The sequence below is a fragment of the Gymnodraco acuticeps genome, unplaced genomic scaffold, assembly GCF_902827175.1.
Source record: "Gymnodraco acuticeps unplaced genomic scaffold, fGymAcu1.1, whole genome shotgun sequence".
Taxonomy (NCBI): domain Eukaryota; kingdom Metazoa; phylum Chordata; class Actinopteri; order Perciformes; family Bathydraconidae; genus Gymnodraco; species Gymnodraco acuticeps.
The window spans coordinates 566,763-585,415 of NW_022991973.1; the positions used below are offsets into that span (position 1 = coordinate 566,763).

General features: G+C 39.6%; 2 protein-coding genes across 3 annotated transcripts; both read left to right on the forward strand.

Annotated features, from left to right (window-relative positions):
- The first annotated feature begins 2,371 nt into the window (after positions 1-2,371).
- polr2k (polymerase (RNA) II (DNA directed) polypeptide K) lies at positions 2,372-7,374 on the forward strand. Its single transcript, XM_034200927.1, has 4 exons — positions 2,372-2,554; positions 2,759-2,826; positions 6,929-7,021; positions 7,142-7,374. Exons 2-4 carry the CDS (start codon positions 2,766-2,768, stop codon positions 7,162-7,164), a joined length of 177 nt encoding a protein of 58 aa, XP_034056818.1. The 5' UTR covers positions 2,372-2,554; positions 2,759-2,765; the 3' UTR covers positions 7,165-7,374.
- On the forward strand, positions 2,434-18,625 carry spag1a (sperm associated antigen 1a). Of its 2 annotated transcripts, none has more exons than XM_034200920.1 (10): positions 2,434-2,554; positions 2,759-2,826; positions 8,099-8,696; positions 10,225-10,324; positions 10,886-11,038; positions 11,955-12,112; positions 14,297-14,438; positions 15,863-15,989; positions 16,086-16,223; positions 16,865-18,625. In XM_034200920.1, exons 3-10 carry the CDS (start codon positions 8,345-8,347, stop codon positions 16,868-16,870), a joined length of 1,176 nt encoding a protein of 391 aa, XP_034056811.1. In that variant the 5' UTR covers positions 2,434-2,554; positions 2,759-2,826; positions 8,099-8,344; the 3' UTR covers positions 16,871-18,625. The 2 variants fall into 2 exon arrangements, with proteins under 2 accessions (XP_034056811.1, XP_034056812.1); XM_034200921.1 differs by having other exon boundaries at positions 2,483-2,554; positions 8,147-8,696.
- Positions 18,626-18,653: the final 28 nt, after the last annotated feature.

Below are 18,653 nucleotides of genomic sequence, written 5' to 3' on the forward strand. Positions count from 1 at the left end.
CTACACTGTGCAGGAAAAACAATTACATACATGAAAATAACCTTGATGCATGGGAATGAATCACACAAACTATCTTCCGTGGCTATACTGATGTCACAGTAACGGTCAACCACAGAAACGTAAGTCCAGCGGGGCACAAGTTGAATACATATAAAACATTTGTACATCGTTCTTAATGTGATGTATAGTAGCTTTGATAGCCGTCCATACCTTCAGACAGCCTAAAAGTAAAACACAAGTTGTTTATTCACAGCCCGAAAGCAGCATCGAGATGACTGGATCATCTGCAGTGTTGGGCAAATTACTTCCAAAATGTAATACAGTACATTACTTATTACTGTCTTTTTTAAGTAATAGGCTACGTTACATTACAATATTACTGTCTCTGAAATGTAATGATCTACACTACTTTTATATTAGCCTACTTTTGATCACAAATACATGGATCCTGAGATTGAAGCTCAAGCCGGTGACCAGTGAGATTGTTCTAACAATTTCCAATAAATGTTATTCTGAAACATAACTATCACTGTTGTCTTTCCTTCTATAAATGAAGCGAAAAATATGTCAAGCTGGCGCTTAGCCCTCCAAAAAGTGCATGGTTGCAACTTAGACAGTTAAACATTTTATATCAGTGGGTCCTCATGGTGCAACACGGAAGGCAGACCGAATTGCTTAGACACAGGTGTCACATGAACTTTAAATGTTCTGGAAAGTTCCTTATACAGCTTTAGCCTTTTTTATCTCATGAAGTCCCTCAGTGACACACACTGAACAGTCTGGTGGGTTATGGTCCTTGTCATTTGCTTTTGTGTTCCCATAACAACATGTCCAAGATGTCCATGTGCCAGGCTAACACATGTGACAGAACTAGCTACATTTGGAAAGGTTTTTTGTTGCTAAAGTTAACATTCAAGCCATTTAAGAATAAAAATGCTTACATGACATGTCATTTGTTAAACATTAAGCTGTCTTCGGCTCTTTTCTGATTCTGATTACATATAACCTGTTGTAGAAACATTTATTGATGAAATTGATATGAAACAAATGCCATAAATATTGCTGTGACACTGATGTCACATCGGGACATTAACCCTAAACATTCACAGTAAACCCGGAGTGACATATATGCACAATTACAAATATGATTATGATCTGCTCAGTTAATTTAGCTGATTCAATTATATTTAGTTAACATATTCTTTATTATTCAATTTAAAGTATGTTCAAACAAATGGAAACCAAAAAATCATCCTCATTCATGAAGTTATAAATAAGAGTTACTTTACCATTAAAGCCCAATGTGACACATATGTCACATTTCAGATATTTGACACTAGGGGGGGTTACTTGTCAGAAATGTGTTCTAGGTCTATTTAGGTCTATTTAGTCTAAATGACGTTCCCCTTAATTTCCCCAAAAGTAGAAATGGGTCCGGGTTTTTATGGGTTAAACGTATAGGCTTAAAGGCATAATAGAACTACTGTATTATATGTATTCAACGTGTGCCCCGCTGGACTTACTTTTCTGTAGTTTACCGTTCTGTGACATATCAGTATAGCCACGGAAGATAGTTTGTGTGTTTCATTCCCATGCATCAAGGTTATTTTCATGTATGTAATTGTTTTTCCTGCACAGTGTAGAGTCTTGTTGTGATGAGAGGGATACAGGTATTTCATTAAAAAAACGTGCTCCCTGGAGAATAGCTACAGCATCTATATCACAATTTATTCGGAGCTGATCACAACCTGTCATGAGTGATCCAGTCATGTCGATGAGCGTTCGGGCTGTGAATAAACGACTTGTGTTTTACTTTTAGGCTGTCTGAAGGTATGGACAGCTATCAAAGCTACTATAGATCACATTAATAACGATGTACAAATGAAAGTCGGACACAAATATATAATTTAAATGATTTATTCAAGTTTGCAATATTTTGAACAGGCATCCACACAGTCACCTACTTTGTAATGTTCGATACCTCCCTGTAAGTGTCACGATATCCACCTCTCACCCACAACCTCACATACGAGTACTGAATGTGCATCAAAGTGATCTTAGGAAGGCAGATATAGCAAAAGATGAACGTAAACGACAAACGAGGCGATCGACATGGTAAGTCAACAATGGGTCCTCAATGTACACGCCCCCGATTCCTATGACGAAAATAATAGAATGTCGCCAGTTGTCATGACTCACGTTATACTGCAACACCGGTACTCCATGGGTCAGAACCAGAAGTGCCGGTACTGCGTACCGGTGAGTACCGGCCCAATTCCAGCACTGGATATTACATGTTACTGCATGCATGCACGGAGCAGCTGTAGCGCGGAGATAATCATATCATTATGTCTTGTATTAACAACAAAAAAACGGCTTGTTCGCGGGCGCGAGCCGGCTCCCGTCTTTCACTTAAAAGAGCCGGCTCTTTGAGCCGACTCGTTCATGACCGACACAAAGAGCCGGCTCTTTGAGCCGACTCGTTCCCGACCAACACAGAGCAGTGCGTGCGAATGTGAAGAAAGATAAGTAAACAGTTAGCTTGTTAATAACGGTGAGTTGTCGTATTTATTTATTTAATATATTTTCCTTTAGTTCATATGATACTGATACTGCATGTTACGATTGGGTTAAGACTTTTGTTGTTCACTGCGTATGCCGAATGTGGCAGTTCAGGCTAATCATGTAGATACCACCATGCTCTTTCTGTGTTAGCATGCTGTAACATTACAGATGTTGCTTCTCCTGTCCTTTGTAGGGATAAAATGGACCCACAGAAAGATGCTCAACCGCCTAAACAGCAACCTATGATCTACATATGCGGAGGTACGTTACAGTTTGTGTTGTGATGATTGCAGAATGAGCCAGCGTCTACGGCTAACGATGCTAACGTTACTTGGAGCTGTTACATTTAATTACATTACATATCTGCTAATCAGTGGTGTACTGTAGCTACGTACAAACTTGAGGTACTTGTACTTCAATTGAGTATTTATATTATATGCTAGTTTATACTCCACTACAATTCAGAGGTGGAAGAAGTACCCTCATTCATGTATTAAAGGTGGGGTAGGTAAGTTTCAGAAACCGGCTCGAGTGCACTAAAATTTGAAATTACACAGCCGAAAAGAATCCGCCCCTTCCTTCAGATTTCCTTACAGAGCACCTCCTCCAACACACATGAACGCGCACATGACTGACGGCCCGTCTACACTACAGGCGTCGAAAAAGCTTGAAGCTGGGCGTGTCTGAGGCTTGGCGATTTTTTGCGAGCAACGCGACCAACAACCAATCACATGAATCTCCCGCCCCCGACATACAAAGCAATAGCAATGTTAAAACGAAGTAAACTGGATATAAAATCCCCAAACAGGCGAAAACCTACCAGTTTCAGCCACTGTCTCTGCCACCTCCCTCCATGCCTCGCTCCTCCGGTTTGTATCCCGGTAGATGAACAGAGACTGATCATACAGCACCGGGTGATTCACTACCGCTATAATGAATTTTCCCTCCATTTTTTTGAATATGAGGAAATGACCTGCGTAGTCTCTCCCAGCATACACGCGGTTTGATTGGCTCGCTTGTACTGGAGATTTGCATAAACGGGATTTCATTGGCTGACGCCAGCTTCGAGCAAGCATCGAGCCTCAAAAGTTGAACATTGTTCAACTTTTGACGCCGATAGACGCTCGCGATGCTTGCAACGCCTTGCCATGCTACCCACAATGCAGTTCGGCGAAGTTTGAAAATATCCTACGTCACCCCATTCAAATGAATGGGCGAAGCGTTGAAAGCATTTTTTGACGCCTGTAGTGTAGACGGGCCGTCAGGTTGGCTATTCTTTCACACACACATACGGGTATTGGGCCGAGCGCGACACCGTACTTTCGGTCTGCGCCGTTTTACGCGAGGTGCAAGCAGCCGTACACCGTCTAGGTGTTGCTAAACTTCCTGTACTGAATATCATAGTCTATTGCCTTAATCAATATCTAGTCAACTCTAAAATACCACATATATGCAATGGCATGATAATATTATTGTGACAAGTGGGGTATTCACCTGGTGTTTCCAGAAATTAGACGTAGATGCAGCCAAAATCGACGAAGGCCACTGTCGTTTTTCCATACATCTGCAGGCAGTCTGTAACAACCCACACAGCTCTAGTTTACGCTGGTAACGACCTAAAGCACACCCCTCAAGTCCAGAGATGTAATCCGAAGACATGCAGCGATTTCTTCGGTCGTTAATTCAGGAAAAAAACCTACTGCGCTCTGCCTGGCTACATAAGCTAGCTGTTTATATTTGCACTTCCAGGATATTAGCACCTCCAGGAAAATGGCGCATTTATATATATTTATATGGCGCGTGTTGCATTGTGGGTAGCTCGTGACGTCACTGTGTGTGAAAGAATATAGTTCATGGAATTGTAAACCATACAAAACAGATAATTACCTGTCCAAGAGAAAAAAAGCGACCACGGCGTCAGATTTCAACTCGGTGTGTATGGGGGTTATTCCCTATCTTTATTCAAGAGCGTGGTATTTAAATTTGAGAGCATACTTTATTGATTTCCTTCACTCAAACCCTGTCATCGCACCAAAGACAAACCAAAGAGTAACCGCCCTTACGGGACGCTGTAATAAGTAAAGCGAACGCACCCGCAAGGACACCTGGCCTCCTATTGGTTGAGGGATTTTGACAGGATTGTTGCACAAAAGTTTCGAGCGCGCACAGAATAAATTTGAGAGCAGAACAAATCTGTAAGCAGCAATATATCTGAGTGCAAGCGTACAGTTTGAGCAGAAGCAGAGCAAATCTAAGTGCAAGCAGGCACTATTTGAGTGCGAGGACAGGGTTTGAGGGAAATAAATACATAAAGTATGCTCTCAAATTTAAATACCACGCTCTTGAATAAAGATAGGGAATAACCCCCATAGGTGTGTTCCATCAGTAGTCGCCATCGTTGAAAAGCAACTCCGATATTGACTCTGGTTTGAATTCTCCTAGTTTCCACTTTGTTTTTGTTCCTAATTTGCTCCGTTACATTATTTATTTTGCCACCAGTAGACGATGTTGAACCTAACTCTGCCATGGTGAAAGTGGCCGCCTGTTGCTGGCGAGTATTGAAGTACTGCTGCAATGCACGCCCAATGAGGGCACGAGATACACGGATTGGTCGTGCTTTTTACAGTACTACAGCTTCCACAGATGACATTTTTTCATGGATTTTTTGTCAAAGCACTTAAGATATTCATTGCTATCGGGATGTTAAGAGCATTCCATGGAATATAACAAAAATTGTATCTCGAGCCGGTTTCTCAAACTTACCTACCCCACCTTTAAGTATTTTTTAATTATTGATTATATTTCATATCATTATTCCACATCTGCAAAGTAACTAAAGGTATACAATAAATATAGTGGAGTAAAAATACACAGTTTACCAATTGTAGTGGGGTATATGTAGAAAGTAGCAAAAATAGAACTGGTAAAGTACTTCAAACTGTACTTAAGTGAATGTACTTGCTTGCTTTATACCACTCGAGGTAAATATTGTACTTTATACTGCGCTACATATTAATCAAGAACTCGTTGCTTTGAAGAATGAGATTATACAAAATAACTTAAGAATCAACAACAAGTTTATCGTATATTATTCAAAGGTGAAGATACAACTTTATTGATCCCATTGTTAACTGTCAATATATAAAGTATGTCTGTACTTCCTCAAAACTTATGATCCAATAATATAATAAGTATTATTCTGAAACGAGTCATTCTGTATAATGAATACTTTACCATTGGGCTCTTTAATTTTATCTGATGCTTATATTTTTGTATTTTTACTTAAGTAACAACTGGACTTTATCGTGTAACAGACATGTTCAACACTGTAGTATTACTACTTTACTATTACTTCTACTAAGTATAAGATCAGAGTACATTGTCCACCTCTGCTGTTAGTACTGCTATCTCTATTTCTGTTACGGTGTACTACTACAGTATAATTACACACAGTTTTAGTAGATCAAGATAGTAGGATTTTTGACGTTATATATCTACCAAACAATTGTCAAATATTAATAAAGCAAATATGAAAACACTCACAGACCTATATCATGTGCTCCAAATAATACATGATATAAGGGCTAAAGCTAGGATAGGTTAAGTATTTTTGAAACAATTCTGGATGTGTTTGTCGAAATTCTCCTCACATCCGGACAACAATCAATAAATAAAATATTAAGACAAAAATAACAAATCTTGAACCATAGGCCTTTGCAATAAGTTTGTGAACATGTTATTAAGCCCAAATGAGAATTATTGGACTGTCTAACTTCAAACCTACCTGACTCCTACCCGCGCAAACTCGTTGCGCGTCACCGAAGTCTTCCACAAGATGTTAGCTTGACAGCTGTGAGTACATTACAATAGATTTGTTCATTCTTTAGCTCCATTTTCATATGTTTACCTTCATAAAGATACTTTTTTGAATGCTGCTTTGGAGGGAGGCTTAAAGAGACGTGTTTGCCAGCTTGGCGACTTCCACGCTAAATTTAGCAACTTTAGAGCTAGTGCTGCTAGCTACTTTTATTGGAAAAGAGTCGTCAAAACTGGGCTGGTGTTTTTAGGTTGGATAATAAAAACCAAGCTTTAATTAACTTTTTTGAAGTTTATATTATTATGTAATGCTAAGACCACATTTGATTACTCTCAAAAGTAAGACTTAACATATAAAATAAACCCCCAACAACCAACTATGGATACAAAGCTCAATAGGCAAAAACTGAAAAATGTGCAGACTTATAACAGATGTTGATATATCTGCAACAAGGTTATATATCAGCCTGATAGATTATCATTTAGATCTACAAGGTTTTTATGGATACACTTGATATTTTCTGTAACATTTTTTCTTCATTTGCAGAATGTCACACTGAAAATGAAATTAAGGCCCGTGATCCAATCCGATGCAGAGAGTGCGGTTACAGGATCATGTACAAGAAGAGAACAAAGAGATGTATCCTTTTAAATGTTATTCTAATAATGTAATATGTGATGGCAAAATACTTTTTATTACAAATCAATGTATGAACTGAATACTATAATACTGTCCATTTCCTTGACTCTTTGATTACAGTGGTTGTCTTTGATGCCCGCTGAAGAAGAGAAGAGCAGCCCTTTTGATTTTCTCTGTGTACTGTTTTTTTTTTTTTAACATTGTAAATAATTACACTGACGACTCCATGGGATCTGACCTCCAGTCCTGGCTTCAGATCTCTGCATTTTGATTAAAGCTCATTGCCACACAAAGTGTGCTGTTCAGTAATGAATGAAAGGTTTCTGTTTTATTAAAAAAAGATTTGCAATGACCGAGACTGTTCACAATTTTTGTTCATTTGATTGCATGATTCATACATATCTTTTCACCTACGTATCCTCACTACCCTTAACAAGTCAGACATTATCAAATTGTAATGATAACATTCAGATGGATATAACAATATTTGCAGTTCTAACTTTTCTTCTGTTCTTTTAGATTATTATTTAGTTTGTTTGCGCTATAATAAAGGAAGTAAACCATTTTATTATTTAGTTGTGAGATGTTCCAACATCTTGATATCCCTTTAAACAAACTCAATGTGATGTGACCCCTGCTGGTTGCATACGTTTACCACTTTTAACCAGTTTAACCAATGACTGATTTCAAAAAGAAATATTAAATCAATACTGAAATACCATTAGGCATCCCTTAATTGCAATAACAAACGTATATTAAAACTGAGTTTGAAAACATTACCATAATTAATTTGGTGAATCTAAAGAAGATGGTGCTAGTTCTAGTCAAATAGAGACATGCTTAATTGGCATACGGCTAATTAATAACAACAAAGCTTTGCTTCTGTTTTTGGTAAGGCGTAAAGATCAAATATTCAGTACCTTAACTTGATCATTTGCAAATAAAAGAGCATAAAACAAATCACCAAAACTGCAACAGTTTGTTTTCCTGTTATTTCACAAGTCTAATGCTTCTGTATCTGTCCATTTGTTTATTCAGTCGTTTAATATTTCTGTCCGTTTTCCTGTATGTCACCAGCCAGCAGAGCCCTTTACTCTGAGGTCTAATCCGAGGCTCTCCCATCAGATCCTGCTGCAGCACTGCATCGCTGTGGCACTTCCCCCCATCTGTGACGTCACCTCCGACACCTCATCCAGGGGGCGTGTCCATCAGAAATCCCCAGCCAGGCAGGCTCAGATGTAGCTGCAGCTCTGCGAGAGAGAGAGAGATAGGCAAAGACAGGGAGGGAGGAAGAGTTTAACACACTGCGGAGGGAGTACAGCCATGGGGAACGCACAGGACAAACCCCCAGGCAGCGGAGGAGGGGGCGGTAGATCGGACCAGGCCGCAGCGGGGAGCGGGACGCGAAGCCGGGGCGGAGGCGGCGCAGAAAAGCCCCACCGAGCTCCGGGGAAGGGGGTGGTGAACGGCTCACAGAGGGAAAACAGCCCTGCTGGTGGACAACAGCGGCAGGACAGCCCTGCAGTGGACACAAGTTATCTGGATGCCCCTGCTGGAGCCCTGCCTCCTCACCTGGCCCGGCTCAAGAACGCAGGGAACCACCTCTTCAAAAATGGACAGTTTGGGGACGCCTTGGAGAAATACACACAGGCCATTGATGGCTGTGCTGAAGCAGGTAGGGTGTGAAGTAAAGTGAATAATATGTTGTGTATTTCGTCCGAGAATTCATAGCATGAGCAGCATTTTATCAGAGCAGAAACACCTCTGTTGATTAGGCTAGTTTAGGTTTTAAATTATATTTTAACTCTCTCTCAGACATCTCTTAGATTTGTAGAAGCAATTCGGAGTTGTTAATTTTGATGTAGACATTATCAAGTAGGCCTACAATACAAATAATCTGATTTGACCTCGTCAGGGTGAATACAGTTTCATGCTGAATCAGAGCTTAATGTCGTAGTAAATTACAGTATCACGAAAGAGGTGTATGCTTGATTCATCAATTAGTCATTATCTTGTCTTTGAAATGAAAATAGTGAAAATGCCCATGACTATTTCATAAAGCAGATGTTTAAATATTCAAAGTTCTTATTTCGGCTGACCCACAGCTCAAAGATATTTGTTTTTTAAAATTATAGAGATTACACCAAATGTCATCTGAGAAGATGGATTCTGTCAATTCCAGACTTATCCTTTAATAAACAAGAATCATACAATTAACACTGTTATGATACTCTTACAGCATACTTTCCCCTTTATAGCTGTTTTAAAGCAATCTTTAGGATGAAAATGTGTCACTACTGTGTTTTTGGGTGGTGACAAGGTCTTCTTAGGCAACTTTAGAGGAAGTCAAGTCAATGATGTAGAAACAACAACAAATGGGTTGCACAGGGACAGACAGAAAGCCTCTCTAGCATCTCTGTTTGTAAGGGGTATCAGATACAAGTTGACTCAGTGTCTTGGCGTCACAATCCACAGTATCCCATGTCAATTTGAAATGCATCATGCCTGTCATGCTGCACAATTTCCCAATTTCTTTTTGCCCTTCGTTATGTTAATGGTTATAGATGAGTACAGGTAATTTTCATATCTATCACCTGTGTGAATTAGTGACGTTGTCCTCACAAGTTTCTAGTCTAAAATCGCCATCATTGTTGATTTGTGAATGCAGTGTTGGCACGAGACAACACTGCTGACCGTAGATAGAGTAGAATGTGCTAGTGCATGGGGGCTTTTAGGTGAGATTGAATGTCATGCTGCACCTTTAAGTGTACGCAGCCAACTTTACTCTCGTAGCTGGCAAGATGAATAGTCTTTTCTGCAGCACCGGATACAGGCTGACAACACTTAATTTCATAGCACACTAAACAGAGAGTACCCTCAAAGGAAAGCATAGAACACAATATTTGATTAAGTCTTTTTTTCTTATTGTAACAATTAACACAATCAGTAGGAGTGTCAGCACTGTCGACATCAGTTTCTAGGCACTGAAGCAGCACATAATAACTGATGCTCCATTGGCGGTTTTAAAGCTGCTGTTGAGGCTCAGAAGAGAAAGGATAGGGCAAGAAAGCATTCCATCATTTATCTGTCGACCCCTCAGAGCCTCAGCATCTCAGGACAGTCTGCATTTTAAATGTCACCAACATACATTACTCTACAAGCATTGTTTCTTCAGATAAGTGTGATGTATTTGTTTCCTGCAGGCATCGATAGTCCAGAAGACTTGGGCATCCTCTACTCGAACAGAGCAGCCTGTTTCCTGAAGGACGGAAACAGCACAGAATGCATACAGGACTGTACCAAGTACGTAGACTCCATCTATTCTATAGTCAATCTCTTTCTGGCTGTTTTTTAAGGAGTACTCCACAGACTTAGCATTGCACTGGCACCTTCATAACCCACAATGAAATGCTATGCTAGTATTGGCTAATGTAGCATTGCCCCTCTAGCTTCAAGCAGAGATGAGGAGTGGGCTATTTAGGTCTGGTAATCTCACTTATTTTTTCTCCACTCCCCCACATTGCTTCCTTTTCTAACTTCTAACTGTGACGTGACTTGAGTCAGTTTATCCACAAAAGGCTTTATTTGCAGTCGTTCTAACAAGCACAATTTGATGTATAAAATCTGTGGAGTTCCTCCTCTCAAAATAAAAATGTCAGTTTATGTAGTTAATTTAAATGTAATTACAACAGGTAAGCTTGTATGACTTAAGTATCAGTTAATAGAATATCAACACACTATGTGAGTATTTGTAGTGTCACATGTTTATGAATGGAGAGCTACAGAGCAAGGTTACACTAATGACACGGCATGTCGATGCAGACAGTTTTATCCTCTGTTTCTGCGTGTCTCTGATCCTCTTAGGGCTTTGGAGCTGCAACCCTTTTCCTTGAAGCCCCTGCTACGCAGAGCTATGGCCTATGAGACACTGGAGCGCTACAAAAAGGCCTACGTGGATTATAAAACCGTCCTGCAGGTAGACACCGGGGTGCAGTCGGCTCGCGACAGCGTCCACAGGTCAGCTGAAAACAGTCGCACATCACACACTTTAGCTATTGTTTTGTTGAGACATTAACACAACCTTTTTTAATGCCAGTTTTATGTAGTGTTACACTGTACACAATGCATTAAATAAAGGTTTAAGAGAGTATTAATTGGACATGATTAAGTCCTGAGAATTTACACATTTTCATACCTTCAAACACAGAAGAAACGGCTCCTTTCAATTTGCTGCTTTAGTATTTGGTAGGGATTATGTAAGAGAAAATGTGGTTTAAAGTATTATTCTTCTAATCACACATTTAAAGAAGTTATTTTCACCATCTACAATAAGTCAGGTTTACATTAAGGGAGACACAAGTCAAAAACACGCTTTTGAATATGAGTAGTCGAAAGACCACATCCTCAAAAAATGGAGGTGTTACTAAATGTATATAAACTTGTCTGTATATTTCTCCTAAATTCGGCAAAAGTCAGAATATGATATGAAGTAATATTTAAACATAATATTTCCGAAGCGATTGCCTGTATGTAAATAATCAACATTGGAAGTTTCATGTTGCTTTCTATTAGTTAAAATAACGTATTAACCTTTTTTGTCTCCTTTTTAATCATCACTTTCCAGTCTGACTACACTACAGACTCAAAACATAGTAATATAAAGTTAGTGTGTAGTATGTATCATCACATTTTAAAGGGCCTACTTACCTAAATCCACCCACACAGGTGTTTTCACTCTCTCTGGCTAATCTGCTAAAATGAAGGTGAGAGCTTTTTTACAGCAGACACATTGACATGTCTTGGTAGAAAGACACCACATGTTAATAGTAAATTGATGACTTAACCCTGCAGTGGTTGCGGCATTGATCTAGCTAATTATAAAACACTTTTTTGTGCTTACGCTGCATGTTTTACTCCCTGTGTCCTCTGCTAGGATCACCAAGATGCTTATTGATGAGGAAGGACCCCAGTGGAGAGAGAATCTCCCAGAGATTCCCACCGTCCCTCTGTCCGTGCAGCTGGAACACAGAGACAAACCAGTCAGCGCTGAAGTAGCTCAGGCCCGAGCCGCCAGAGCAGCGCAGGGCGAGGGTCAGTGGCATCTTAGCTTAGTGCGGACTCATTTAAAATACAAACCTGTGCTAAGTGGATTTATAACCTCCTAGTCTTTCACCTAAACCGTTGACAAGCTAGTCACTCTCTACAGGGTTATAGCTATCGCTGTAATGCATAACTGCTATTCCAGATCTCTCCTTTTTTAAGAGGAGAGATCTGGAACCGTTTATTTGTTCTTACTTGGACAATAGTTGTTGTTTTTAATGTCATCTTTAACCAGTAGTGACCCAAGGGAGACACTGTCTATAACAGACAGCAGCATACACAACAAATATAGTTACAGACAAAAAGAAAAAAGGGTTAAGCGTACTGACCTCACCTCACAAAAATAAATGGAATGGTCAGTTTTGTCACCATGTAAATAAAACATTAACATTTACTTTGGATCTAAAAGCATTTAACTGGATCATTTTATTCCGTTTCCAGTGTTTCTGCAACATATTCCATGCCAAGGGTGCAGAATATACAAATGCCCGTTTTCTAATGTCAGTACGGGCATTCATGAGATAAATCATCTGTAAGCTCTTTACTGTCTCTTTAAATATTACCTGATGCATTTTGGGTGGTAACATTTGAAATTGAACCTGTAAATTATGAAGTCTCTAAAAGAAGTCGGTCAGTGAGAATCAGTTTGTCAATGTCGATGACGAGCATCTCTTTCACGTGTGTGTGTGTGTGTGTGTGTGTGTGTGTGTGTGTGTGTGTGTGTGTGTGTGTGTGTGTGTGTGTGTGTGTGTGTGTGTGTGTGTGTGTGTGTGTGTGGTGTGTGTGTGTGTGTGTGTGTGTGTGTGTGTGTGTGTGTGTGTGTGTGTGTGTGTGTGTGTGTGTGTGTGTGTGTGTGTGTGTGTGTGTGGTGTGTGTGTGTGTGTGTGTGTGTGTGTGGGTGGGTGGGTGGGTGGGTGTGTGGGTGTGTGTGTCTGGGTGGGTGGGTCATCAATAATGCAGAGGAGAAGGCGATCCACACAGAGCATAGCGCTGCTGTAATGGAACAATCCAGGTCAGGTTTCCTGTAGGCAGCTTCAGCTTATCACACAGGCCAGAAGGCTTCAAATGTATCATATACTCAAATATAGTTTGTTTTATTTATATTTTTGGAGCCAAGGATTGCGTCAATGCTCACTAAATCATTCACATTATGATCAAAAGTTAATATAATGTAAAAAATAAGCCCAGTTAAAAGATAAAGGAAAATGTTAAAAAAATACATGATAACAAAATAAATGTGTATATATGCTATTTAAAAGACTGAAATAGAAATGTAAAAAAATTAACAAAATCATATGGCAGTCCAGAAACATCTATTTCTACCATCCCCCTAGTTTTTATCTCTATATATATATATATATATTATATTACCTCTATATTCAAATATATTCAAAAACTTGTGATGAAGTATGCGCTTTAAAAACACTCATGCACTTTCATATCTAAATGGCTGCATTTGTATACACCCATACACAGGAGGACTCGCACGGGTAAAGCAGCTGAGCTAAACGGAGACATAAACACTTAATGAATATAGCACACAGACAGATCAGAGCTAATCTCTGAATAGCACGCTGCTGTTGCTGGGGAAACAGATGGGAAGTGGCTCAGCCTGTTGTCAGTGTTTAGAGGGGCAACGTGTAATACCTGGCCACCTGCTCAAAGTAATAGGGGGCAGCATTTCACCTCCACGATCTTAAGTTTTATTCATCAGTTATAAAAAAACAGGGCAAACAGGTTGTTAAAATACAGTTGCTCACACATTGCTTGATAAAGGTGTGTGTGTGTGTGTGTGTGTGTGTGTGTGTGTGTGTGTGTGTGTGTGTGTGTGTGTGTGTGTGTGTGTGTGTGTGTGTGTGTGTGTGTGTGTGTGTGTGTGTGTGTGTGTGTGTGTGTGTGTGTGTGTGTGTGTGTGTGTTGTGGTGTGTGTGTGTGTGTGTGTGTGTGTGTGTGTGTGTGTTGTGTGTGTGTGTGTGTTTCTCAGCACAGCAGTAAGCTCAGTAAGCAGAAGTTGACTCACTCCCTCTGGTCCAATTAGACCGCTGCTGACAGGCTGAATGTATTTATTGATCACTCTTGAAAATGTTTGTGTGAAGAAAAAAAGAACTTCAGACCAGATTATAAAATATTCTGTCTTCCCTGTTTTTGTAATCAATTGCACATTGTTTTCAACAGCCACAAAAAATGAGGCCAGATTCACTCTGCTGAAACGTGAAGGCAACGATCTGGTGAAGAAAGGAACCTTCCAGAAGGCTATGGAGAAGTACACTGAATGTCTCGCTTTAAAACCGGAAGAATGTGCTCTCTACACAAACAGGTACGCATGAAACAACCATAGCGTGCAACTGGGACCCTAACCTGCTCTCACATAGAAGGATATGTCCTTATTGAACTCTGAAAAGAACATTGCCTGCTTTAAAGCCACAGGTAGATTACTTGTACTTGTATTTGAGTATTTCAATTGTATGCAACCTTGCACACTACACTACATCTTAAATATTGTACTTTTTATTACACAACATTTGTCAGAGAACTTTAGATACTCCACAGACTACACAATCTCTATACCCTTCCTATCCAGTGAAAACCATGCGAATCTAGATGGGGTGATTTATATATTTTAATCCTTTATCATGTTTTGAGGAACATTTCCTAATTCTGAAGTTAGAGGTGGGGTAGGTGATTTTGGAGAAACCAGCTCGAGTGCACTAGAATTTGAAAATACACAGCCGGAACAAATCTGCCACTTCCTTACAGAGCCCCTCCTCCAACACACACGAACGCGCACATGACCAAGGAGGGCACGAGATAAGTTTGTGCACAGATGGAAGGCTGACAGGCAGGTAGGCCATCCAGTCATTCTAGCCGGGCCGGCTAAAATGATTGGTCGTGCTTTTTACAGTACTACAGCTTCCACAGATGACATTTTTTTATGGATTTTTTGTCAAAGCACTTAAGATATTCATTGCTATCGGGATGTTAAGAGCATTCCATGGAATATAACAAAAAGTGTATCTCGAGCCGGTTTCTCAAACGTACCTACCCCACCTTTAATTTAACTATTTAAATGTATTATAATTCTTAGGTCAACTTGTCGTTGTATCGTCATAGAGCTGAAAACAGAGTTGTTTTTCTGACAAACTCATAAAAAGTTGACTAAAATGTGTTGTTCTCACAGGACAGCGACGCTTCAAACTAATTATGATCTCTAAATATGATGCGTTGCTATAGATTAAATTACCACTCAGTAAATAAAGGAGTTAAAATGAACACAACGATTAACATAAACAGCAGTAAAATGCAACATAGTGCAGTAAGTCTATTCCTAAAACATTATCAGGGAACATCTTATTGCTCTATGAAAACGTTCCATACTTTAAGCTCATGTAGCTGATAATACTAACATACTTTTACTTAAGTAAGGTTTAGAATGGACAAGGTATAATAATATAGTGAAATATGTCAGTGTGGTATTAGTAGTATAAGCCTATAATATCTGCTTTTACATCTATAGACACTAAGTAGATTGATAAACTGATCAAATGGAAAACCAAGCTGGGTGTAACATAATACTGATTTAGAAACTGGCTTAGAATCTCCTATAGGGGCAGTTTAATAGGGAAACAGTAGAGGGCACCACACGATCATCCATAGCTTCAATAACCCGCAGTAGTGTCCTGAAAGACAGAGATGGACATGCTGCTCTATCTGACGTCTGTCCTCTTCTCTACTCTCCTCCAGGAGCATTTGCTTCCTGAAACTGAATCGCTTTGAAGAGGCCAAACAGGACTGTGACTCGGCGCTGCAGCTGGAGCCGGGCAACAAGAAAGCTTTCTACAGACGAGCGCTGGCTTACAAGGGTTTACAGGTGCCGGTCACTCCACATCATAAACACTCAGTTATTTGAAGCAGTCGGGTTGTGGATGTTATATTTCATACGTTCTCTCCTCATTTCTCTGTGCAGGATTACCTGTCTGCCAGCAGTGATCTGCAGGAAGTCCTCCAGCTGGACCCCAACGTCCGGGAGGCCGAGCTGGAGCTGGAGGAGGTGACGGGCCTGCTGAGACAGAGCCTGATGGACAGCACGGCACACACACCACGGGTAACAGACTGTACACACACACACACACACACACACACACACACACACACACACACACACACACACACACACACACACACACACACACACACACACACACACACACACACACACACACACACACACACACACACACACACAATCCGTCAAGGAGTAATTCAGTGGTTCTAAAGATAAGGGGCAAACTGAAACATCCTTACCTTAAACTATTTCTGAATATCTTAAATCACTATCCCTTTTTTGTCAACACCGTCAGACTCTCTTCTTTTCAAATTTCCCAAACTAGTCTTTTACTGAAAGACTAGTTTTATCAACCGACTTGAATTTAAATGAACATATTATTCATATTGTTGTTTTCTAGACTAAAAAACTCTTGACTGTTGACATGACACAAGAGACAGGAAACTACATTAGTCGTTCATAATTCAACATGTCTACCTCTTCAAAACCACAAGATATAAGACACATAACTTTCAAGGAATGGGCTTTAAAAATTGAGAAAGTGCTTGATTACTGAAAGCAAAATCTTCCTTCTTTACTTGTATATGTATAAAACGAAACACCGAACATCGCCAAATGTATTTGTGCCCATAACGTGTTAACTAAGACGGACACAAATAACTTTTTCTCATTCCCTTCAGGTTTGATTTATGTGGAGAAGTATGGAGGCAGAGGAAGTTAACATGTTCACTGAACTGATGCAGTTGTGGAGGCAAAGGACTCTTTAAGCCATCGACTGTAGTGAGTAACCCCTGAAAACTGGAAATGACTGGCGTTGACTTCTTGGACAACCAGCTTTCTGCTCTGCACCATCTGCAACGTGTGCAAACGGCACCATAGCTCCTGAGTACACAACCTTACATAACACAACAGGCAGCTTTATTAAAAAAAGGCTAAAGTCGAGGCACCCTTGACCTGCTTGCACTATAAATCATTCACATTATGATGTAATGTACTGTTTATACAGAATCATGTTTTATGGTGGAGTAGCAGGGGGGAAAGTGAGAGTGTAATATGTTGTGCCTTACCGAGATTTCTACCGCAGTTTGGTTGAAATACGCCAAGATTTTTCCTCTGATTTGTTTTTAAAAATATTGTGTTTGCTTGCAAATTGGTTCACTGAGCTCATGACTAAAGCACCGATTCAACTTAACTATGTTGTATATGAAGATAGACAACTCCCTAAAAGATTTTAAAGGTGAATGAAAGTTATTATCTGTTATGTATCCAGCTCTTCCAGCTATTTCAAGACCTTTGTCATTGTTTACATGTATTTTCCGCTGCTATTTACTAAAGCCAACCTTTCCTCTAAAGTATATTGTTAAAACTTTAATTTAAGATGGTAAAATTATAATTTCCTACAGTTAGAATATCACATGAGCTCAGTTATTGTTAATAATAAATGGTCACTTCTTTGGTTTAGGTAATCCAGCAACTGAAGTCAGCGTTACTTAATCCTGTACTGTAAGTGGGTCTCAGGTCTAATCTTGAATGTAACCAAGATGATGCGTACGTGTCCTTGTGTGTGAATAGGTGTACCGTATTTATGTTTGGAAAGTTTCTTTATCAGAGTATTATAGTTTTAATAATGGCTCATAACTCCGAACTCTTTGATCTGATTGAAGAATCTCTCATAAATCTGAATGGTGGTGAATTACAATTCGATATGACCCAAAGCAGTCCAGTCTGAAAAACTAAAACAGCTTGTAGTCTGGATCCTCCATTGTAAGGTTGAAGTCTCAGAAGGTATTCGGTATGCTGCAGATTACCCCCCCCCCACACAGACACCATCAACAAACAGGTGTTTCTACTTCCTCTGCCTCATTACAGCTCCCTTCAGGTCTCTGTACAGAAAGTGCTCGATTGATCGCTATCTGTTTCTATTTTTACACCTGAGAGGGAGGGACAAAAAAGACTTGTGTAACTCTAATGACCATCTTACACTAAATGACCGAGATCAAGAGCCACAACGGTCTGTGACATTGACATTTTGGTGAAAGGCCAGTATGACCTGTTTGGAGGGACAAATGACTCTTTTTGTTTCTTGCCCTCACTTCAATAGGAGCTTAGGTCTATTCAACCAACATGACTAAAAACACCTGTGTAAGTGTGCAGGGCATTTAAATATCTTTATTTTAAACATCACAAACAATTTAAATCTTTGAGTTGCACAATGTCCCACATCTTTTATTTCATTAATACTTTGATGTATTCATTTGGTTTGTCTGATTTTAACTATTTCCCCCTTGCGTTGTCTTAATAAAAGCATTAAAAAAAACTAAATGAGAACACTTGCTATGAGGCTATAGGTGTTGCTTCGTGGAATGTAAGAGCATGTACTGTATGTAAATAGTTTGGATGCAAATGTAAATAATAAAATGCTACATGGCTGCTTTAATGAGTAATGTTTCCGTTACATGATGGGTAAAC